Source organism: Helicoverpa armigera, chromosome 12 (assembly GCF_030705265.1).
Source record: "Helicoverpa armigera isolate CAAS_96S chromosome 12, ASM3070526v1, whole genome shotgun sequence".
In the NCBI taxonomy this organism is placed as follows: Eukaryota; Metazoa; Arthropoda; class Insecta; order Lepidoptera; family Noctuidae; genus Helicoverpa; species Helicoverpa armigera.
This window is the reverse complement of record NC_087131.1, coordinates 8,159,547-8,184,069: the sequence shown is the minus strand read 5'-3', so window position 1 is coordinate 8,184,069 and position 24,523 is coordinate 8,159,547. Positions and strand designations below refer to the sequence as shown.

Here is a 24,523-nt window from a genome sequence, read left to right as displayed (position 1 = left end):
CACTTGGCCGGTTTTTTTCTTATTATACAAGATTTGTGGCGAAAGGTGGTATTAAAAAGATACCTATTTAAATAATAGCCTATATAAAAATGCATCATATACATATATAATGTGCATATAGGTAGTATGTGTGTTCATTCGGTTTATTTGTACCAAATAAAATTCGTGATACTATCCAAACATTTATTGAAAATTTGTGCTACACAAGCATGATATAAAAATACATAATAATAAATATTAACACCGACTTAGCCAAGTAAATAATCCAGCTAATGCACAATAATACTTTCATTTTCACTTACCACACTAACATTATGCGTTTTATACTGAAAATGGAATGTAATGATTATAAAGATTTAATAAATTGAATATAAGTTTTTAGGCTCCATGTGGCATACATTCCAATTCATGCACAAGTAAATATATTCATGATTAAAGCCATTAATAGCTAGCAATTTTGTTTTTAACGAGAAATATTTTAGCAATACTTTGTGCAAACCAATATAGTTCATTAGTCTTGATAACATCTAGCACCTATGAATAATACTTCTATGATGCTAGCTCGGAAATCTAGTAACTACAATTACGTACAAAAAAGTTCAGGTAACTTTTTGTACATTCTCATTTATAACACATAACCACAGTACATTAATTATAGAGCGTTTATTGAAGTAATGAAAGTAAATGCTTGATCGTCATAAAATAATGTAAAACAATAATGCAGTCAAATGTAAATACATAGGAAATACAAAACACAATTATAAAATAACAGGTAACACTATTACATAAATCAGACTATTAACACAATCACTAACAAACAAGATGTCAACTTAACTATAAAACTGGGAATAACATTTACCATGTGCTCAGTAAATAAGTGCTTTTCACGAGATCAGCAGCCTAATATTAGTTTGTAACAAGTTATTTTCCAGTAAACATTTTATCTAAATCTTATTAGTCAAATGAAGATTACTCAAATTATTATGATTGTATTTGATTAGGCAAGATGTGTTATAATCACAATATTACATGGAACATAAAAAAACCATAACCGATTTTAATTGAATATTCATAATAATAATTACATACAAAACAGGTAAATCACATACACAAGGTATAATATACTCGAACAAAAACATTAATTTGTGACATGGACATTTATATAGAATGTCATGGCTGTATCACATTTCATTTCTTACACAAAACAATAGGCGAATTTGTTCATAATATAGAAAGTTCATAGGCCTTAAAATTAGATGCCTAAAGCACATCAATTTAAATAAATGACAAATACGTCAAGCTTAGCTGCCGAATAAGCCGAAATAAACTTTTGGAATGATTAATTTTGTTCCCATAATTCATGTAACATAAACTTCATAATTTCAATGATTAGTTCAGTAAAATAAATTCGAATATAAAAAGAACTACAAATAAACTAGATACAAATTGTTATGTAAAATCCAGAGTCCATAAACCACTACAAGGCATAAAGTTTATTATGTCACTGTCTGGTGAATGCCTGAACAGTGACAACACTATAGACTTAGTATTCAATACCATGAAACTATGAAGAAAAAATCCCGCTTTCTCTTCCCCTCTAATATTTTATCCTTACATCACTTGCGTATCAACCGCATTCCTTATACATTATCTATCTTAACTTCAACATTAGTACTTTAATTTGTGACAACATTAAGACGTGGTTTAGACTAGGGAATGACAACTAAACCTTAAAATAAAGTAGAAGGCTAAGAACAGATCAAGTGCTTAAAGCTTGATCAACGTTTTTACAAGCATTTATAACGAACGTAGTCAGTTACCTCGCGCTGTGGAAACCAAGATAACCACTGGTCGGAGTTTAGTCATAAAGACCCAGTTGTTTTGTAATCTCGATTTACCATCACGGTAATTCCAATAGCCGAATAATCGCTTATTATTAGTGTGGCACAGGATATAAGGCTAGGCCTTGAGCTTGAATCAATGATGTGATCAAACAAAACGACCAGTGGTGTTCAATATTGCGTGAGGTCCAATGTTCCTTGTCCGTCATCTTCCGACGCAGGGCTGAAGCGTGTCGCTCGGTAAGACAAATTCATATAAACCCGGTACCAATAAAAAAGAAACGAATCCTATTGCTTAGGGGCCGGTATTTTACTGTATTTTGTATCTATGAGGCATAGTATACTTCTTACAGTAAAATACATGTCTAAAAGCTAGTTATCAGGAAGTAAAATGAATCGTTTCTTGTTTGTATGAACCAGGCAATAAGATTTGAGGTTTACGAGCCGTCGCGTTGCAGCCTGGCTTGAAGCGCAGCTACCATTTGTTCGAGCTCACGAACTCGCTGTTGGCTGTTTTGTAGCTGCCGCTTTACAATTCTCAGTTCTTCACCTTGGCGGTTGAATGCGAGACGCAACTGGAAAAAGATATGAGAGTGAGAGACCCGCACACGAAGAATTCCATATAATACAATAATAATAAATTCCATAAGACGACCAAAGACACCGCGTTTGATGTATAAGAGCCCCCTCTAATAGTTATTTTATTCTTGTATTCTGTATTTGCAACAGAAATATATGATATGTTATTTCAACTAAGTATCGAAGTGGGAATAATAGGGTCCTTATTTACCTTACTGTACTTCATTACAAGGGCAAGCAAAATACATATTTTTTATTAACAGTTTTCTCGACCGATTAATTATAAAGTTTTATGATACATTTTCAATGTATTTACCTCATGCTCAGTACTGAATACATCCCCCTGGTTGATCTGCTTGTATAGCGGCACGGGCTCCGCGTCGCCCGTCTGCTTGCCGAACATACGCTGTAGTTGATGGAATTTCGTGTTCTGGTTAGCGTTAGTCTTCTGAGATTTCTCGTTTACTTGCACCTGTTGAGAAGTTTTAAAGAATTTAGAGTATTAAGAATATATTTGCCAAAAGATCACAGTTTTAAATTATCATTAGCCCCAAATTAGGCAATGTCTGCATATTAGGCGTTATTTTTTTTTTTTTTTGTAGAAAAAATGTAGTTTGGAGTTTGAACTTCTTAATAAACGTGGTGAATGGTCATCAGTTAATGCTGAATTGGATGTGAAATATGCATTGAGGAATCATTGTTGCGTCATTACCAAATATGTTGGGATTGGCTTCCAGCATAACCAGACACAGTTCAGTACCAGAGTTTTTCATGACGCGACTGCCTATCTTACAACCTCCTCTCCTCTCGCTCATACACTATAGCACATGAGCGAGAGTTGAATACAGCTGTCGCGATTTCTAATCCCATTCTTTATCGGCACGGGTAGTACCTTCTAAATCCAGTAACCTGGGCAAATACTGGGTGTCCCATAAGTCCTTTGAAATTTAATTTTCGAATAAAATTTAAATGGTGCGCGCCATTCGAATTTTATTCGAAATTTAAATTTCAAAGGACTAATGGAACACCCAGTATTATGTAAAGTACATACCTCAACATGCTCAGCATCTCCGTTATGCCCCTCGCTATGTTGCCAGGTGCCGAGCGGGCGGTAGTCGGGCGTGGTCTCGCGGGAGAGGAAGGCGAACTTCTTGCGGTTGTTGGCGTCCTGCGGCTGCAGTGCCGGCGCGTCCTTGTTGCTGGTGCGCGGCTTGTGTGTTGATATTGTTACTCCTGAGGAAGGAATGAGGGTTTAAAATGTGTTGGTAACAAAATTTCCTGATTTCTTACTATTGTTGTGAAAGGGGAAGTGTGTAACTAGCTATTGACAGCGTTTCAACCGCTTCCCAATTAAACTACTTAATCATTACCAAATTTTTACAAAATCCTTTCGGTAGTGTTCGCATGAAAGAGGAACAAACATTCATACAAATTATCGGGATTATGAGATTTCGAGATAAAAAAAATTAAAAGAAAAAATGCATATAAACTTAAAAACGCTAGCTCTTTTGAAAATAGCCTAGTATTCGACAATACTATCACCAGACGGTACGCAAAGACTACATTGCTATGTTGCTTTGTTAATTTAAGGAAGTCATAAACAAAGTTACCTGTCTTCATACTGATGAGCAACGGAGATACGTTCATACCGCTCAGCCAGTCCTTAGCCGTTAGTGCAGGTAAAGGCGCCGCCGTGTCGGGATACAGATCCTCCTAAAAATATTAATCACGTAATAATGAGTGGTATATCAAAGTTATAAGAATGTATGTATATTTTTAAGGAATATAACAATTTTCACAATAAAACTAATTCATTATGTTACTCGGAAAAGAATGATTTTTGATTTCATAAATTGTGATTTAAGGTAGGTTATCAGTGATTATCACCATTCACATGTTTTTCTCGATAAAATGGACTAGAACTGGAAGTTTTTTATAAAGACACCAATAGTTCCTGACATTGAAATATACAAACTCCTCAACTTTGTTACATGAATAGTATATATTTAGTGATTTACCTGGAAGCAGTCGGACTTGCGCGGCACGATCATGGAGATGGGTTCGCAGAGTCCGCGCGAGGTGTGCAGCTTGTAGAAGCGGAACACTTCACATACGGCCGTGTTCACGCCGCGCTTCGGCATGAAGCCTAGACCTCGCTGTTAAAATGTAAGTTTAATAATTGATGATTTTGATTCAAAATCGTAACATATTTTCATAATAAAGAATGTAGATAGAACCACCATGACTTCTAAAGTGTTGGTTTATTATAAAACGACTATTAAGAGTAACAACATGCGCGCCAGTATTTAAAACAGCTGTTTACCATGATTTAAAAAAAAAAAAGGTTTCTTTTGAGTTTTTTTCAAAGATTAATCGCCTGTAATCACAATTACTGAAAAATTTACCAAAAATGGAGATGAATAATTGTTTATTTATTATTTATTCATTAACTTTTTCGTTATAATGATAATATGTACTCACTTGTGGATTTCCCGACAGGAACTGGTTGAGGAAATGCACGTAAGGCGCCTCGTCCACCACTTCATAGTATCGGATGTTCCCGTCACCCTTGCCAGCAAGGTACACCTGTACAATACATAATAATTTTATTAGAAATAACATCATAAAAAAGTAGGTTCTTAAGAACCAAGTTCACTAGCACCATAAACAACCTTTCATGTTCAAATCGAACCGTTGTTTTTATAAAAATGAATGTTTATATTGTAGGTGAAAATGGGTCTAAGTAAACTCATTAATAGTAATAATAAAAAGTTCTATGTGGTTGATAAGGTTTTGCGTGCCCATACCTGGTCCCAAGTGTATCGTTTAGTGACATTTAATGATTGTATCGCGAATGTTGAATCTAGCTAGCTAATGGTATTACAATAACGAGCCATTGTTTTATTCATACTGCAATTTTGTGATCAAAAAATTAAAATACTTTTTCAGAGTTTGATAGGAACTCAAACTAATATGAAAACCATAACCATTTGGTATTAAAATAATTATTTTAACATCATTAATCCTTTATATTCGTTTTAAGTTTTTTTGATTGTATACTATATTTTAAGCCAGATTTCGTGCTGATTTTAAAGTGTCACATGAAAGAACAGGATATTAATAAACAGCCGATGTAACGCTGGTTATTCTTGTTATAATGTTCATTTTAATTTATTTACATAGATGTTTAGAACTTTACAATAAAGATTTAAAAAAATACTTACAATATTAGTATCATAATCGTAGTAAGGGAACACGACGCCCGACGAACTGTCGATGGTCTCACAAACCAGCGGCTTGTCCAAGTCATGCTGATCCCACACCGCGTACTGCCGGTCGCTGTAGCGGGAGAACCCGGTTGTTAGGACTTTGCCCTGACTGCCTAGGAACGTGCATTTTGATGCTTTGGTACCGAGGTGGCATGGTCCTTCCTGTAATAAGAAAATAATAGGGTTATAAAGTATTTAAGTAAAGTTAAATTTACAATGGCAATGATCATTACCATCGGCCTTTTAATCGTCCCACTGCTAGGAATAGCCCTCCTCTCACACGAAGAAGGATAGAGTGTTAATCACCACGCTTGCTCAATGCGGGTTGGTAATTATAATGATGGCAATACAGCATGACCAGTGTTTCAATGTATAAAAAAGTGTTTAAAACATTTATGACAGCAAAAACTTGAATAAAGATTGGCCTAATCATGTAAATGTCTGCTAAGCCAAGCATGCACTGTAAACTAGGTATGTAAAGATGTTTACAAAACAATTTTTTACTTCTTATCTAACAAATGCGTTCTCTTTCGTTTGTCACAAAATAGGAACACGATCTATCGGTGACCAAATGTACTTCTAAAGTCATTCATTATTATTTATTCCTTACCGACAGTACAATCCCCCTCCTAGGCTCAATGACTCGCAGTTTCTTGTCCTTGCTGGTGGTGGCCAGCAGCGAGCCGTCGCGGTTGAACGACATGCAGTAGATGACGTCAGTGTGGCAGTCGATCACCTTCACTGCCTCGCCCTTGCCGACGTCCCATACGAAGATCTGCAAGAGAATACAATAATAAGAAAATTATATAATTGTCTGGTAAAGAGTCACATTGAAACTTGGTTTCAATAGGTGGGTAATTATAAAATGACCCCTTTCCTCTGTGAGACAGATTGAAATCTGCAGCTTTCGAGAAATGTTTCTACATCGTACAACCCGGGGTATATGATATAGTTCCTTCACTTCATGCTCTATGGTAAAGTGATGTAGAAACGTGTTGGTCGAGATGCTTAAGTTCGGCTTTTTGAGAAAAACCTTGTACCTGGAACCACGAAAAATGGTTTCGCTGATGATATTTAAATTTTATATCAAAGCTATGTTCTGATCCTCACGACAAGAATGTTTTTATATATGTATTTTTCTATCATGCGATCAATTCTCATGACCATAAGCAGATGCATGAATGGATGATTTTCAAGTGAAATAAAAAAAAAAAAAAAAAAACATACAGATTTAAATGCAGTCGGTTGGTATATTGTTACGACGGCTGTTCGAAATATGCTTTTTAACTCTATTTATTGTTCAAACGTATTACATAGCTCTGACAAATGATATCATTAGCCAAACTACTCATTTCTCATTAAACAGTATGAGCACGTAACATCTGATTTATGAGCTTAATACATAATTGATAGTTGTAATTTTTACGTATCGTGCTCGCGTTGAAGAGCGAAGGAAATAAATAAAATTAATTGGACATACGGATTGCATTGATAAAAGATGACAATCTATTGTTACACATTGCAATTTTAGCAGATTTTTTGGTTTTACCATTTTGTCTCTAAGATAGTACCTGACAGCGATACTTTTAACTGAAAATGGGCTACAATTTTACAAAATAGTAGAACATTTTAAAAATAATTCTACTTATTCTGTTTAAATCCTCCATCTAGTACTTAAGCCATTTACGATTAATGAGTACATGTTTAATAGCGGGACATTTAATGAGGGCAGTCGATCACAATGAATCATTAAGGCACCTTGCGAGCGGTCTGCAATACTGATAACACAGGTACAAGATCAAGGCTGAGATATGAACATAACGAGGTTTGGTTTAAGAGATTGCACGCGGCACAAACATTCTGTTTTGATAGAGTGACATCATTGTTGTTAAAAAACTTTTATTTTAAACTATAATATTTTTATTTAAATAAAGCAATAAAATCCGTAAAAGTAACGGATTTTATTGCGGTTTAAATATTAATATTATTTCATCCCGACGTTTCGAATCCGTAGAAGTATAATGTCTCATTATCTCATAGTCGCGTAAATGTCAGAAATCAATATAATATTTTTAAATAAAATTGTCGTCGATCTTACTTAAATTATAATTTATTTTTATAAAAAGCTAAAATCCGTTAAATCCAACAAGACAGTTATTTATCAATTTAAAACATGGCTGCATAAATAACGGTTTTGCAAACGGTCCCCTGACATTCCTTATTTTGATAGCAAAGCAACACGCAAAACTAAAGAGTCGTAACCCGCATACATTGAGATTCGCGTGCCGATCGGAAATAATAGCGAAATTGTATATGTATCAGTAAACGCGAGTATGAAAGTGTTCACAAATCAGAACCAAACGCTGTGAAGATCATTCGTGGTAACTTGCTTTTAGTTTTTCAGATTAAGCTGTTTATGTATGCTTGATTGAACGTGGTTCAAGTTTAGTTGAGTCATACAGTATCGAGTTCTCGATCACTTGATAAATGAATTTATCTAAACAGTACAATGACTGATTGTGATTTTTGGCGCTTCGTCAAAAACAAGTATTTCAAGTATGGAAAAACTTTAGATGGAGAAACCATGAGCAATGAAGACATTTTGGAGTGCAACATACTTTTTCAACAGAAGAAGTTTTTAAGGAACAGAAATTTTTCATAATAAACATAAACATAATGTTTCTTACCCCTTGTCTGATTGTCTGTACATTAAAAGAAAAGAACAAAAATATTTCGAGGTCATCAGTTCCTACCAAAAATTCCCTTTAAGAGGGCTATCACAAATTTTCGCGAATTTAAACGTTTTATACGAGTTTTGATGCTTTGGATATAGTCACAATAAAAAAACAAAAATAAGATTCAGAAAGTTTGATCATTTATCTTGAAAGTGTATTAAATAAATATTTTAATTTGTCCACGTACATCAGTAAAATCTTTGTCTCTGCAAAGGATGTTTCATAAAATGTTGCTTTTGGGTATCTTTTGATGCTTCGGTACTCCGAGGATATAGCAATTTAACCATTTATAAAAATGTTCAAGATACAACTATATCTTGTACTTGGAAGTGCTTAAATCAATTTATTACAATTCATACAGTATTACACCAAAAATAATTCTATAAAACTGAGAGTTACTGACAATTTTCCGTACGAAACTATATTTTTTATCTATGAAAGTATAATCCAAATTCAAATAAAAAACATTTAATAATTAAGGTGGTATTGTTATAAAGCTTGAAAAAAAAAATTGGTCTATTTAAAAGTAAAACAATATTTTAAAATAATTTTTGTTTGCAATGCAAAATCAATATAAATCTTGTGACGCGCGGTGTTCAACTTTAGTCAGCGCCAGGCGCTTACCGAGGAGGGACGTATCGCTCGCTGTTGCGCCGCGTAAACTCGCCGGAGTTCGAAAATATAGCGCAACCTACGCATCTAACACGTTTTGATACTAGTGAGTTTTATTTTATTTATTAGTTATAATGATCTGATTGAAATGTAATATACATAAGTATTAGGCCATGATATTCTAATTCGAAAATGTTATAGATTGGGTTCACTTTTTTTGATGTTGGTTATAAAGAAATATGTACGTAAATGTCATCGTCGTTAGTTTCGCTGTTGCATAATAATGTAATTGGACTTCTTTGATTCTTGCAGGATAATGAAAGCATATTTAATTCAGACTATCAGACTCAATTGAATACCAGTACAAATAATATGGTAAGTATTTTTTGTCACCCGCAAAAGGTATACGTGACATATTTGTTTTAATAAACTATCTACATTCCTAGTTTTCATTGTTGCAGGAAAATGAAGATACAATACATGGAAGAGGAATTATAGATTTTAGTTTTTTTATAAATCAATTACTTATAATTGATAAACATGGTGAAAAGTTTGGTTGTCGATTAAATAATTTAAAAATTGTAAACGATTACTTGTTTATTGTAGTTTTAATAAACTATCTACATTCCTAGTTTTCATTGTTGCAGGAAAATGAAGATACAATACATGGAAGAGGAATTATAGATTTTAGTTTTTTTATAAATCAATTACTTATAATTGATAAACATGGTGAAAAGTTTGGTTGTCGATTAAATAATTTAAAAATTGTAAACGATTACTTGTTTATTGTAACTCAATCGAGCTATTCTAGGTTATAAAATTCATCGGTACAAATAATATTTCATAAACTATAAAAACAATAAATTATTTCGGAAAAAAGTGGCAAAGTCTCAAGTTTGTTTGTGCCGCGTGGCGGTCCGCAGGTGTGCGTTGCGTATTTCACTAGACGCACACATGCGCAAGTGCTGCCGGCTATCGTCTAATTTACCTACAACTGAGCAATTCGATTTTGTAATAGCGCTCTTAATGCTTCACTTTTATTTCACTCCTATGTACTTAGGACGTGTGACTAAAAGACGACGATCAAAAAAAAATTAAAGTTCCTGTCATTTAATGACAGTCGGGAAACCAATTTTGTTACGTCTTTTGGCAGTCGGCATTGTTAGAGGCCCCTTCAGTTGTTCTGTGCGAACCTGGTGCTTCCCGGCTTGAGCCAGCCCAAGTACGAGTCGCATGCAAGAATGGGCCACAGCTAGACTCTACCACAATGCCTACATAAATAATAATCAAACCAATGTTATTTAATGAAATGCAATTGGTTGGCGAGTCACACATGAGATACTTGAGTCGGTGTAACCAGAGAAGATGCGGTATACAACACGATACGAGAGGTTCGTCGCGCCTAGGGTAACCATGAAAGAATTCCAAAAGTCCGGAGAAAAGATGGAAGATTTTTAGGGGTTGTGTTTTTGCAGACGACGGATGACGGGGAGCGACCTCGCGGGTATAGCGAGTGCTCCAGGGAGAGTAGAGTGTATTGTCCTTGGGAACATTTCTATCCTACTAACATTATAAATGCGAAAGTTCGTTTGTTTGCCGATCAGTATGAAACATTGTACACAAATTCTTGGTAGTAATAGAAAGAACATAGGATACCTACTTTTATCTATACTAATATTATAAAGCTGAAGTGTTTGTTTGTTTGTTTGAACGCGCTAATCTCAGGAACTACTGGTCAGATTTGAAAATTTCTTTCAGTGTTAGATAGCCCATTTATCGAGGAAGGCTAGGTATAGGCTACTTTTTATCCCGGTACGGGAAGTAGTTCCCACGGGATGCGGGTGAAACCGCTGGCAGAAGCTAGTTTAATAATAAAAAATGCGAGCGAAGCCGCGGTTTAAAGTCGAGTAACGTTATTATGTCCCGAGCCTTTTCCCAACTTTTTTGGGGTCGGCTTCCAGTCCAACCGGATGCGGCTGAGTACCAGTGTTTTACAAGGAGCGACTACCTATCTGACCTCAATCCAGTTACGCGGGCAATCCAATAGCCTTTGGTTAGACTGGTGTCAGAATTACTGGCTTCTGACTGCCCTTAACGACTGCCAAGGATGTTCAATGACAATTAAAATTGTCTCAAAAGGGCTTCGTGTTGGCTTCGGCCCCACAATCGCCTACCGAAAATCCGAAAATTTCTATAGTCCTGTGGTCTGAGGGATACATACAAATCTCGTTGTCTCAAACTGCCTCGTTGGTCTAGCTGTCGCAAGTGCGGCTGCTGAGCACGAGGTCTCAGCTTAGATTCCCGAAATCGCTTTGTGAGTTTTAGAAGACTTTCACAAAGCAGCCCGGAGCCTGGAAGTTGGTGAATGATGCACCCGTGCATCGGAGAGCAAGTAAATGTCGGTCCTGCGCCGTCTTCGGTCGAGTCGGGTTATGAGAGTGTTACAACAATCTGCAAAAACCTTAGGAAGGAATCCGGAATCCTTAGGAAGGTCCAAAAATCACACACATCGCGAAATGGTAACGCGACTATCTTGCCTTTGCCAGTTGCCTTACATACACATAATAAACTAGACTGTGTGCTGGAAGTAAAGCGTAATAGTGTACGTCAAACTTTTATCCATGCGAGCTTCCAAACATCAGTTTTGCAGCTGAAGTCTAGGAAAGAAGCGATTGGCTGACTGGTACACAAATGTTGTTGTAGGCAGAGGGAGCGGCGCGAGTTGGCAGGTAATTACAACGGACGCGGCTCCGCGCCGCGCCGGCCAGACCGGTTCGCCAATTTTTTGTGTTACGTCGCCTCTCGCACGCCTCGCGTCAACTACATTAAATAGATATATCTTAATACATTTGTTTATGTCCTTTGACATGATCTGAGAAGTCTCCTTCCAAACATAGTTTGTGTCACCAATGCGCGGGCGGCCCAGAGGTCTCCGTGAAGCACACAGTCGAGGTGAGCCTGGGAACAGCACCGCCGTGTCCTCGTGGTCAATCGTGTTGTATCTTCGTTGTAATTTGTTTGTGAGAGACATATAGAAATACAATATACGTGTCCATTATTTTAGGGCATTTAGGGTTATCTAAAAGACGGACTAATTAATTTTTATCATTCGCCATTCGCATGCCTGCCAATAGGCTGTGACCTCTTGCGGCTGTGGTTCAAGCCTTGGTCCGAAGCGAGAGGAAATGGGAGCCCTCGGTTACTTCTGCGCATCAGTCATGCTAAGAGAAGGAGGCGGCGGAGCGATACAGAATTCGTTCCTCTCATCCCAGCCAGTGGACGTGAGACACCACAGGCACCGGGTATCGAGGGACGCCTCCCGGTAGTCCCGGTTACCGTAGGCGTGGGTCTATGGGCGGTGAGTTTCGGGTGGCTCATCGTTCTACCGTCCCTTAAGAGGGCTATCACAAATTTTCGAGTTTTATACGAGTTTTGATGCGTCATTATGCTTTGGATATAGTCACAAAAAAAAAACAAAAATAAGATTAAGAAAGTTTGATCATTTATCTTGGGGCTGTTTTCAATAAATATTTTAATTTGTCCACGTACATCAGTAAAATCTTTGTCTCTGCAAAGGATGTTTCATAAAATGTTGCTTTTGGGGATCTTTTGATGCTTCAGTACTCCGAGGATATAGCAATTTAACCATTTATAAAAATGTTCAAGATACAACTATATCTTGTACTTGTGCTTGCTTACACCAATTTATTACAATTCATACAGTAATACACCAAAAAAAAATCTATAAAACTGAGAGTTACTGACAATTTTCCGTACAAAACTATATTTTTTATCTATGAAAGTATAATCCAAATTCAAATAAAAAATATTTAATAATTAAGGTGGTATTGTTATAAAGCTTGAAAAAAAAATTGCCTATTTAAAAGTAAAACAATATTTTAAAATAATTTTTGTTTGCAATGCAAAGAATCAATATAAATCTTGTGACGCGCGGTGTTCAACTTTAGTCAGCGCCAAGCGCTTACCGAGGAGGGACGTATCGCTCGCTGTTGCGCCGCGTAAACTCGCCGGAGTTCGAAAAATATAGCGCAACCTACGCATCTAACACGTTTTGATACTAGTGAGTTTTTAATTTATTTATTAGCTATAATGATCTGATTCAAATGTAATATACATAAGTATTAGCCCATGATATTCTAATGCGAAAATGTTATAGATTGGGTTCTCTTTTTTTGATGTTGGTTATATAGAAATATGTACGTAAATGTCATCGTCGTTAGTTTCGCTGTTGCTTAATAATATTATTGGATATCTTTGATTCTTGCAGGATAATGAAAACATATTTAATTCAGATTATCAGACTCAATCGGATACAAGTACAAATAATATGAGAAGTATTTTTTGTCACTGGCGACAGACATATTTGTTTTAATAAACTATTTACATTCCTAGTTTTTATTGTTGCAGGAAAATGAAGATACAATACATGGAAGACGAATTATAGATTTTAGTTTTTTTATAAATCAATTACTTATACCTAATTGATAAACATGGTGAAAAGTTTGGTTGTCGATTAAATAATTTAAAAATTGTAAACGATTATTTGTTTATTGTAACTCAATCGAGCTATTCTAGGTTATAAAATTCATCAGTACAAATAATATTTCATAAACTATAAAACCAATAAACTATTTCGGAAAAAAAGTGGCAAAGTCTCAAGTTTGTTTGTGCCGCGTAGCGGTCCGCAGGTGTGCGTTGCGTATTTCACTAGACGCACACGCGCGCAAGTGCTGCCGGCTATCGTCTAATTTACCTAAACCTGAGCGATTCGATTTTGTAATAGCGCTCTTAACAAAAAATATATCAAAACAAAGTTCCTTCATTTGTGGAGACATCATTATAAACCCTAGCACCCAAAATACATTACCAAGAGATACCGGGGTTGCCCAGGTAGGTAACTGGGTTGTGGAAGTTAGACAGGCAGCCGGTTAGTCAGGTGCATCGACAACCCACAGTCCGGGATTTAACCTAAGAATATATTGCTACTTACCAAATAATCGAAGCCAGCACTGAGCAGTATGTTCTCAGCGGTGGGGTGCCACTCGATGTACGCGACGCGACGCTTGTGTCCGTGCAGTTCCACCAACCAGTCCGTCAGATGCATAGACAAACCGCCGTCCGGGATGTGCCATACTTATACCTAAGTATAAATATTTATTATAATAAATCTTACTTACCAAATAATCGAAGCCAGCACTGAGCAGTATGTTCTCAGCGGTGGGGTGCCACTCGATGTACGCGACGCGACGCTTGTGTCCGTGCAGTTCCACCAGCCAGTCCGTCAGGTGCATCGACAAACCACCGTCCGGGATGTGCCATAGTTTTACCTAAGAATATAATAGTTCTACTTACCAAATAATCGAAGCCAGCACTGAGCAGTATGTTCTCAGCGGTGGGGTGCCACTCGATGTACGCGACGCGACGCTTGTGTCCATGCAGTTCCACCAGCCAGTCCGTCAGGTGCATAGACAAACCGCCGTCCGGTATGTGCCATAGTTATACCTAAGAATAAGTAATTCTTCCTACTTACCAAATAATCGAAGCCAGCACTAAGCAGTATATTCTCAGCGTGGAGTTCCACCAACCAGTCCGTCAGATGCATAGACAGACCTCCGTTCGGGATGTGCCACAGTTCCTAAAAATAAATAATAATTGCTACTTACCAAATAGTCGAAGCCAGCACTGAGCAGTATGTTCTCAGCGGTGGGGTGCCACTCGATGTACGCGACGCGGCGCTTGTGTCCGTGCAGTTCCACCAGCCAGTCCGTCAGGTGCATAGACAGGCCGCCGTCTGGGATGTGCCATAGTTTTACCTGGGGATTCATATTTTATATTATGAAAAATAATTCTTTGTCGTTTCTCAACGGGCCATGGTATTTTTTCATTTTTACGGAGAAGGTTAGCCTTACGCGTTTGCTGTGCGGTCTTATTCGTTTGTATATTTTTCCTCTGACCTTTGTTACCTTTGCATTTATCAGTTAAATTGCTTTTCAGCATTTTCTTAGTGGATAGGGAAAGGTTTGAAGGATGGATAATAGGAAAAATATTTTCCTATAGAGGATAGATAATAGGAAAAATATTCTTATTATCTATCCGATTCTATCCTCGCGACATTATACGGTGTTTGATGAAACGGATACAGGCTATCAGATAAGCTAAAACGTGGCACGCAAATACATTAAATTGGTGTCACGTTCTCAAATGGAAAATCGATAATTTTATTTCGACTTTATTTCTGCTTTATTATTATTTAAAACAGAGAGAAGAACAAATGTTTTTGTTGTGATTGCAATCACTTGTAACTGCATAATTTTTATCAATTGTTTGTCCGACAGCAAATGATCACAATAAACTACAATGGAGTCACTACGTCTGCTCGATAAGATAATAGAATCAATCCACGTTAGCTGTAATAATATAGCTACATATAATAATATATTGACAACCAGGCTACACGCTTTCAAACCAACAAAAAACCGAGAAATTGTTCGAACGGAACATCCCGGAGTAATAGGCATCAATTACCATGAACAAATTGCGGATATAAAAAAGAAAGAAAAAAAATTGGCACAAACGAAATTACCGTGCAGTCATCGGAACACGACGCTATGATGTTATCGTTGAAAGGATTCCATTTTATGTCGAGCACGGGGCCTTTGTGGCCTGTCACTCGGCTCGCGTTGAAGTCCAACCTCCCGGTCTGAAAAGGAAACATAAACCATTTTAATTACAAAGTAAACATTCACTAATAAAACTATTATAAACTTACTGGCGATCTTATAAAGATCCTACATTCTAGAACGGTTTTAATTCTCTAAAAACTGACAGAACAGATAAGTATCTCAAGTGTCGGCTAAAGCAAGTTTCGTGACTGCGAATCATTGTAGAATACAGTCTTAAAGTTTTTAATAAGTGTTTAAGAAACATAATAGGTTCCGCTTTATAAACATATCACTTTACATCAGTCAAAGTAACCGCGTTGCAAGCAAACATTGCAAAAGTATGAAACAGAAGGAAATTTTGCAATGTTGCAGCTTTGTTGCAAATGCTGCAAAATGATACACATTTCTCACGGTGTTAGTAATCACAGCTCATTTCAGGTGGACAGCTATTCGCTTACCGAGCGGATGTTTCAATAACGCATATTTGACTCTGTACGTTTGAACGCAAATAATGCGCGGATAACAGAAATTGTTCCAATGCCAAGGTAGAATAACAATTGACAGGGGATTGAAATATTTCTTGTTACTGATATCAATTATTCGGTAAACACTCATAATAATAGCGTATTGTTTTTTGTGAATAATTTAAATATTTTTACGTTTTGCAGATTGCGAGAAAATTTTGGAATTTTGGAGAAAATTTCACAATTCAAGCCTACTCATAAACACACGTGTTAATGCAAAAGAAAGCCAGACGCACAAACTTCCATTATGAAACTAGAAATTATTCTTAGAAGTGTTAAATCGTGAACCAACAAAAAGTTCTCGTTTTAAACGACAGTTTCTAAGGAAAGTGAAATGATTGCATGGTGCAGGCAGGTGGGCTTAACAAGACAAAAAATAATCGTATCTTTTTTGTCTTATAATCGTTCCTTTTTATAGTCATAGGGGTTTAAGGATGTAATTAAGTATCCAATTAAATAGATTAGTCAGCCTTTGGCTAACACCTTGTATAAACGAGGTCTGCATACAGACTTTATGGGGACATAAATTAGGGTAGTTCAAACAGTGCCAATAAAAGAAAAGCAAATATTGATGTTGGGTAAATCGTCGGAGTATTTTTCCTGCCAGTACATGTTTTGCCAGATTTTGCAGTAAATTGCAAAGCATAGAAAACTATGTATTTTCTTCTGCCTTGTGTTAAGCAAATGATAAGACAGTATGACTTTCGAAATGTTATTGGTTTATTGTAAAATATTTTTCTAAATGGAAATGCCGAAATAAGAACAACAGAAATACATCATCTGTGATTTCCACTCTAACTATCACGGTTCATGAGATACAGCCTGGTGACAGACGGACGGGACGGACATAGGAGTGAAAACTAGGGTCCCGTTTTACCCTTTGGGTACGGAACCCTAAGAACGGCTAAGTTGTTTTACAATAGACAAGAATAAATGGATGTTCTACTCCATGATAAGCGATCATAGCATTCTCGTGCTTTACTTTCATAATATTTGTCTTTTTACTTAGCTTTTTTTCTTTTAAATAGAATTTATGTTCAGCAGAATTAAAACGGAAGATACAGATAAATCATTACGATATAGCTATTTTTAAGACTATGACCTAACAGTTACCTAATGGATGAAAAACGAGGAAAACAACGTTACGGAACTGCACTATAGTAAAAAAGAACTGCATTTAACACTAAGGCCAAAATAAATAGACGTTTGTTAGCATTGTTTTTGCTTTAGTATATTTTGATAATACAGGTTCCGTCAGCTGTTTTCACCCCCACCCGGATAAAAATCCTTCGATCGACAGAAAGATGTTTTTAAATCGAACCTGCGGTTTCTGAAAATAGCGAGTTTAAAATAATCTGACTGTTATGTGTATGAAATAATCTGACGGAAAATAGCGCGTTTAAAATAATCTGACTGTAATGTGTATGACCTATGTATAGAGGCCTACTACCGGGCAACTGCTAAGTTACATTTTGGCTTTGGATTCAAAATATTTTAACTTACATGATCCAATGGAAGAACCAGGAACGCTCCACCACCAGCTACCTCCGTTACTATGGCAACGAACTTAGGGTTGACAGCGCAGAAATTCGAATCGTGCGCATTCCTAGTGATCTTTATGTTGTCATAGCAACGCTCCCGTTTGAAAGGCACGCCGTACACATGGCGGAATTTGGAACTTCTCACGCCACGGAACCATACCTGAAAAACGTTTTCCAGTGTGAGCTGCAGAAACAGAAAAGCAAGAATAATTGCAAGCCAAAGCCAATATAAACAATATTTATAAGTTCTATGATACCATTCTAAGTACATTAATTACTGAACAAGTGAAAATGAATAATACTACAGCACTCGCGTCGACAGTTATCACCATCGTCGACTGTTTACAGACTAATATAGAAAATAAAAATAATATTCCAGATTTTATTGTTTGTGGACGTTATAATAACAGTACTGTTGTCTACCACTTTCACAATCGTTATGAATTATTTTCCGATGATGCTAGCTATTCAGGATTATCTAAGAGGACCTATAGTACCTATGAGGTTGTTATTATTGGAAATACCATTAGGTGTACCCACACAAGCCAACTTTTAGTCGGCCAATAGTTTGTTCAGGCTCATAATTCCGTATGGAGTAACTATCAGGTACTTTTAACCGGCATCAGACCGACCGAAAATTTTGTACGACTTTCTTTAAGAAAAAAAAAATGCAGCCATCGGATCAACTGTCGGCCGACTATTTAATCTGCAGTGCGCAGGTCCTGTACTCTAAGCGATTCAGTGAAATAATAAAAATATTCTAACAATTTTTGGGAGATTGGAAATTTGGAATGATATGAAATACAATACAACCCAAATTATCTGAATTACGAACGTAACCTGACACCTAAAGGTATAAAATGATTGATGATTTCGTAATGTCGTAGTGAGAGCGAAAACATTATTCTTCTATAGGTACATATCTTCTTGTTATTTACGACTTCGTCTATCCATACGTTTATGATCAGTCATCATCGGTTGTGTATTGTCATCATTACGGTTGAATATACATTTTTTACGATTGTTCTACTGCAATCACATATGGTAGTCGTACTGGGAATCTACCATTTATTTATCACATAAATAAAATAGGGAAAGATATGTACGTAGACATGAAACTAAAATAATCTGCTTCGTAATTAATAAAAAAAAAATGCTATTTTCAGAAAGCTATTTAAGGAATCTAAAAGCTATTTATAAGAGTGATCAACGTTTTTTAACAAAGCACTTTAGCTGAACAAAGCTAAGTGACAGTATTTTTTATTAAATTAGACACTTGCATTAGTGCAATTGCAAATTCTTGTATTTACAGACAGACAGACAGACATTATGTCTCGCACGCAATAAGAGAAAATATTTAGGTACGCACCAAAATCTGATGAATAATTCAAAAATTCTGTTACCTCATTTTTTTCTACTATAATATTAAAACTTTTTCACAACCTTAGTTAAATCTTAGATAGAATTAAAAAAGATGTTACTCATCAAGACTTGTTTTGCTTAACTTTCTTTAGTGTCCATATTTGGTAAAACATTTTATGCTCAAATGCACATAGATGAAATAAAATAGTTATAAACTGAACACACCCAAGAAAGTGTAAGTGCAACATAAAGTTTTCCATCGATTTCTCTCAACCTTTGATGAATATTATGAAAGTAATGATTTAAAGACCTATCAAACACTTATCGTTATTCAATTTCTCTCATTATACGACTTTTATAGCCAATTGTTAGCTATTTACTTATAAAAAAAACTGCATAGTTACTCCAAGTATAGTTAAAGCCTAAAGTTACATAGTTTTTTTTTTAAATCATAGACAAGTAATTCTCAGTGAAAAAAGTTTCTATTTAAAATTCAAGACTTTATCTTTGCCTAATTGAAACGTAGCGAGTGTAAGCAGTTAAACAAAATTGGTAGTTGTGTTACCGTCTAGAGATGTGCCGAGGAATTAAGAGCAATAACCATAATTGCGTAACGGATTATTAATAGGTATCAAGTGTCTTATACACACGTTCTACATTTAAGTGGAACAATGAGCTTCAACGTTAATTTATTAGTTAGCGATCGCGTCTCTATTAACTTTAGAATTAGAATCATTTTTAAACAAACTTCTAAGAGGTTCTCAATGCGATGTTTGTATTTTTTATATACAGCTTATGTGTATAGAAAAATCTTCCGAACCCTGGATCGCTCTTTTTTGCGCATATTGTGAAGTAACTATACTATTTATCTATCAGGTAGGTTGCGTATCAGTTAAATCTTATTGCGTTGCATGCAATCAGCTTGCGCTACTTCTAATAAATAAATAACGAGCCATTGTATCATCCGCATAATAATTAAATAGAAGAATATAATATTGCGTATATGGAAGTAATGTGATGTCAGTCAGTTTAATCATTTATTATTCACGTATAGAAGACTACGACTCACAATCTATCGTTAAATAGAGCTGATACCTATATGTCCTAGATTATCATCTAGGTTTCAGAGTACGTAGAATCAGTGGATCGTTCCAATCCTACTTAATTAAGTCAGAATCAAACACCTGACAGCCCTACTCCTGTTTCAAGCATAGGTATACCTAGCAGATACTAAGTTGCAATCTATTTCCCATAGCCGTCTCACGATTCGCGCTACTTTTTATCATTAAAACAGCATGAAAAAGCATCAATGTAATTCTAAATACATTGTAAAGTAACATACAAAAAAGTGCAATGAAAAAAAAACAAGTACCTGTGAATTAGTCATGTTGTCTCCGCGCTACTGGTGCGATATCAACACATGCACTACATAGGCACACTCCACAACTATACAGTTCTGTGCATTTTACATACAATAATCGTATACACAAATAACATAAAAATCAGCTGCCCACAACATGATGCACTGTACCTTAACACTGAAAGTTCCAAAGAAACAAAAAGGATGCATTAAAATAACATAATACGAAATAAACGAAATGTGCAAATAGAATAAATAACTGGTCGGTACAGTCGTGTACTCCTGAGCTAGGTCGCTACCAAATGATAATCTGAGTACGCTAAAGTTAACGGCAGAAGCGCGTGTCTTGAACGGAGCGAGAAAAAAAGTGAAAAGACACTCGTTACAAAGTCGTTGTCGCCGTCGATTCTCAGAGAAATTCAAATTCATTAAACTCGATAGAATATCAATTAAATAATACGACCGATTATGCAACTTTGTTATGTAATTCGGACGTATATTATGGAAATGAGAAGACATTAAGAAAGTTATGAATTATGCATTTGTATTAACATCTCAACTAATGTCTGCTTGAATTGATCAGAAACGAATCCATATGAATTCTTTCACATGCAGAATATTACTTGTGAACCAAGAGAGGGTGATTAGAGCCCTAGCTCCATCAAGACACTTCCTCTTCCTCACACGTCAGGGAATGATTAATGGTATTTTGAGACAACAATGACTATAAAATCATAATTACTGGTCTTCCACGCTCAGAAGTCACGCTTGAAGTACCTTCCATTCATAAAAAGTACAAAAAATAAAATCCATCGTCATACTGCATTTATAAAGTGGATAATCAAACTAATAACTCAAACAAAGCTTTATGAAGCCAAACATTCTAAGTGGTACAATTAACAGTATGACTCGAACAAAATATTTAGCAATAATGTAACACTTTCCACTGGGTACATTCAAAAGATAAGGATGTTACATGATGATCAGCGGAGCGCAACATTAAGAATGACTACAGTAAAGTAAGCAACTCAGTACAACTGGGCTACTCACACTTATGTCATAGTTTCAAGTGTGATTTTTATTTTTTGTAGCAACACATCATTCTTTAAGTCAATATTATGTGAAGAGGTGAACTTTATGCTGTATGTAGTACTATGTATGTGGTATTTTTATGTTATACTATATCGAGATACATGAATAGCAGTCAACTTAACTTTAAATTGATTGATGGAAGATATGTAATGACTTGTTTATTTTGAAAATGTCTATGCAATAATTAAGTGAATTATTTTCATTTTACTGGACCTATTAAGATTGAAATAGACTTTTGTATGATTTGTAATAAATTAAATTATTTTTATTTCTCCAGACCATGACCGTTTGAGTAACAACATCATTATGATATTTTATATAACCCTATAATTATGATGACCGGTGTTAAATTCTCTTGGGCAATGCGACTTTCAACTTCTCAATATCTCGTTAAATAAACTAAATCATCATCTGCCTATATTAACTAAGTTAGAAATAAGTAATATATTTCGTTCATATTTATCTGAAGTTGTTTCCAAATAAGTGAACTAATGGACCCTAGAAAATTGCTTTTTCACTGTCTAATGAACATAGAAAGTTAATTACTTTTTCGTTACAATTATGTTAACCAAATGTTAAATGATGGCCTGAGAATGGCCTACATTATTTGAATGTAACAAATTGTTATCAAAAGTTCTATCAAACCTTTTTATGGGAAAGTTGTGTTGCCTTGTCAGGGATTTACATAAGTGCTTTATTAGATTGATATGAAACCTTTATGTTGTGTGAGTCAACATTTTGTCACTGGAATTATAATGTTCTTCATATTGAGGAAATTCTATGAAATGTAACAAAATAAGCCTGTAAGTAAGCCCTCAGCCATAAACAATAATGATGGGCTTACACCTTTAATCAATCTACAGTATATTTATCATAATACAGTATTTTGTACATGATTGTACAAGTTAAGAAAATTCCTAATTCTCTGATCATTGGTTTTTGACTTTGTTTACAAAATATAAATGTCAATGTATGCTCATCAATTAGGACATTTTAACATAGATAATAACAAATGACTGTATGCATACTTAATGATAGTAAAGTGTAAGTAATTCCACTTGATAATATGCTAATACACTTTGTACATAATCAATCATCCAGCCAGTGTAGAAAGTTATAGTGATAATTTACATGAATTAGTTTTATAAGTTCAGAGCTATTTAACTTTCATTTGAGGGCAGAATATAGAAAATTTATGATTTCATAATTATCGAATTAAACTGTATCCTGTTCTTTACACAATTACTAAAATAAAGCAGGGTTAACATACAACTTCAAAGAAAAAAAAAACTGTTAACAGTTGTTGCTATAATATTACCACATGGTTGTCTACTACAAGAAAAAAAAATTCCATCAATCAATTTGGTCTTTAGAGTATTTTGTCAGATGTTCTACTCATGTTCTTTTTTATCATCTAGCATAAACTCTTTGGTATGAAATACTTTTTGTAAATTCGTGTCAAACCTTGGTGCATGTGTTCTTGTGTAAAGTTACAGTGTAAACTAAAGGCAAACCGTAGAAATAGTTGATGAGAAAGTGAGGTAAAAACTACATAACATGCTGATATAAGTCTGATGTGTTGTGTTATTTATTGGTGCATGTTGCACTTAGTAATTGCATGAAGTGTACATTGTAAAAAAAACGTGTAAAGTTTTAGATTCTAACTGTCTAAGGGCTCTAACCATGGGGCTCTAATTTCAAAATAATGAAAGCTTTTTGAATATCGAATGTATAAAACCTATTGTAGCGCTCGTAAAGAAATCCCAACGGACTGAATACAGATAGATCGATAATTTCGACATGGCAATGTCTCATAAAACTTAACAAGATATAGCTTTAGTTTAGGTTCATAATTCTTACCTTAGCGGCAGGTTTGTTGCAAGCTCTCACATCTACAAGAGTACTCTTGCCAGGACTCTTCTCAACAATGTTTATTATTTCCAAACAGCTTGTTTCTCTTATCGACTCGTCTTTTACTGGAGGCATATCCTTTGCACAAAATAATAACTCACTTTCTATTTAACCTTTTTATGAATATAAAATACGTTTCCGTTAACGTAAATTAAAAACAAAGTACGATAGATAATGCCTCTCTTTCAAGTGAAAATCGAAGTCAAGCGAACGAATGAGATTGAAGTAGAACTTATTAATGAAACGAATGAATGAATGAAACTTATCAGAGTTGCTACTCTACAGAAACAGAAAACGTATAAAAATGTGTTGCCATTGTTAACTTTTAAAACCTCTTTTGACTTATTATTATTTATATCTTGTATGTCTCTTTCCGACCACGGGACTACAGAGTCCCGGATTTTTGGAAGGCGAACGTGGGGCCGAAGCCAACACGCTGAAGCCCTTTTGAGACAACTTTAATGAAATGGCGACACAAAAACCGACGATTATCCCTGTATACACTATAGAAATGTACCCAAGGACAATCCCCGGTTCTGTGCTAAACTATTGCTAAATATGGAATAAAACTACTTGGGCTATTGGGATGGGATGCTAATGGACTGGGAATTGGGATAACTATGGGAACTATGGCACCTGCCGATAACAATGTTTGCACACGTAAAAATGGCAGGTGGAGACTCGCCAACTCACTTACTGGGCCCCCGGGAATCAGTCACTGAAAAGCAACAAGAGGGCAACAGGTACATGAGCGGCTGAGAAGGGTGAGGATACCTCGGCGGACTTTAAACGCAGATCACGCGCTCCCTGTGGGTCCAGCATCACCGGCCCACTCGCCACTTACCACGAGGCACCTACCCTCCGAGCATTGCTCTAGCGACTCCACTCTGACCGGCCGGTGAAGGCAAGCCAAGAGGCGGGAGACCTATCCCCCGTCATGCTTCACTCCGGCAAGCCGGAGATGGGGGACAGTATACTCTCCCTGGAGCACTCGGATATATAGCCCCGCGGGGT

At 35.8% G+C, this 24,523-nt stretch overlaps 1 protein-coding gene and 1 long non-coding RNA gene across 4 annotated transcripts; one reads left to right on the top strand and one right to left on the bottom strand.

The window, feature by feature from the left end:
• Window positions 1–169: 169 nt before the first annotated feature.
• Window positions 170–23,759, bottom strand: LOC110383899 (coronin-2B). 3 transcript variants are annotated; one of them, XM_064037210.1, is made up of 13 exons: window positions 23,459–23,757; window positions 20,519–20,684; window positions 17,747–17,944; window positions 15,641–15,757; window positions 14,721–14,870; window positions 6,300–6,464; window positions 5,645–5,851; window positions 4,902–5,006; window positions 4,439–4,576; window positions 4,031–4,133; window positions 3,472–3,653; window positions 2,737–2,892; window positions 170–2,416 (listed from the first exon to the last, which is right to left on the bottom strand). In XM_064037210.1, the coding sequence occupies exons 2-13, from the start codon at window positions 20,531–20,533 to the stop codon at window positions 2,279–2,281; spliced, it is 1,674 nt and encodes a 557-aa protein (XP_063893280.1). In that variant the 5' UTR covers window positions 20,534–20,684; window positions 23,459–23,757; the 3' UTR covers window positions 170–2,278. The 3 variants fall into 3 exon arrangements, with proteins under 3 accessions (XP_063893280.1, XP_063893278.1, XP_063893279.1); XM_064037208.1 differs by lacking the exon at window positions 20,519–20,684 and having other exon boundaries at window positions 17,747–17,968; window positions 23,459–23,759; XM_064037209.1 differs by lacking the exon at window positions 20,519–20,684.
• On the top strand, window positions 12,433–13,593 carry LOC135117635 (uncharacterized). Its single transcript, XR_010277014.1, has 2 exons — window positions 12,433–13,117; window positions 13,465–13,593. It is a non-coding gene; the product is annotated as an uncharacterized LOC135117635 (long non-coding RNA).
• Window positions 23,760–24,523: the final 764 nt, after the last annotated feature.

What these genes read in the sequence shown, in the direction of transcription:
- LOC110383899 (XM_064037208.1), bottom strand. Translation starts at nt 23,584, where the DNA reads ATGCCTCCAGTAAAAGACGAGTCGATAAGAGAAACAAGCTGTTTGGAA. An exon ending in TCCTGTCGGGAAATCCACAA is followed by an intron (nt 4,577 to 4,901) that starts GTGAGTACATAT and finishes ACATTTTAACAG; the next exon opens with CGAGGTCTAGGCTTCATGCC. An exon ending in GCAAGTCCGACTGCTTCCAG is followed by an intron (nt 4,134 to 4,438) that starts GTAAATCACTAA and finishes TAATATTTTTAG; the next exon opens with GAGGATCTGTATCCCGACAC.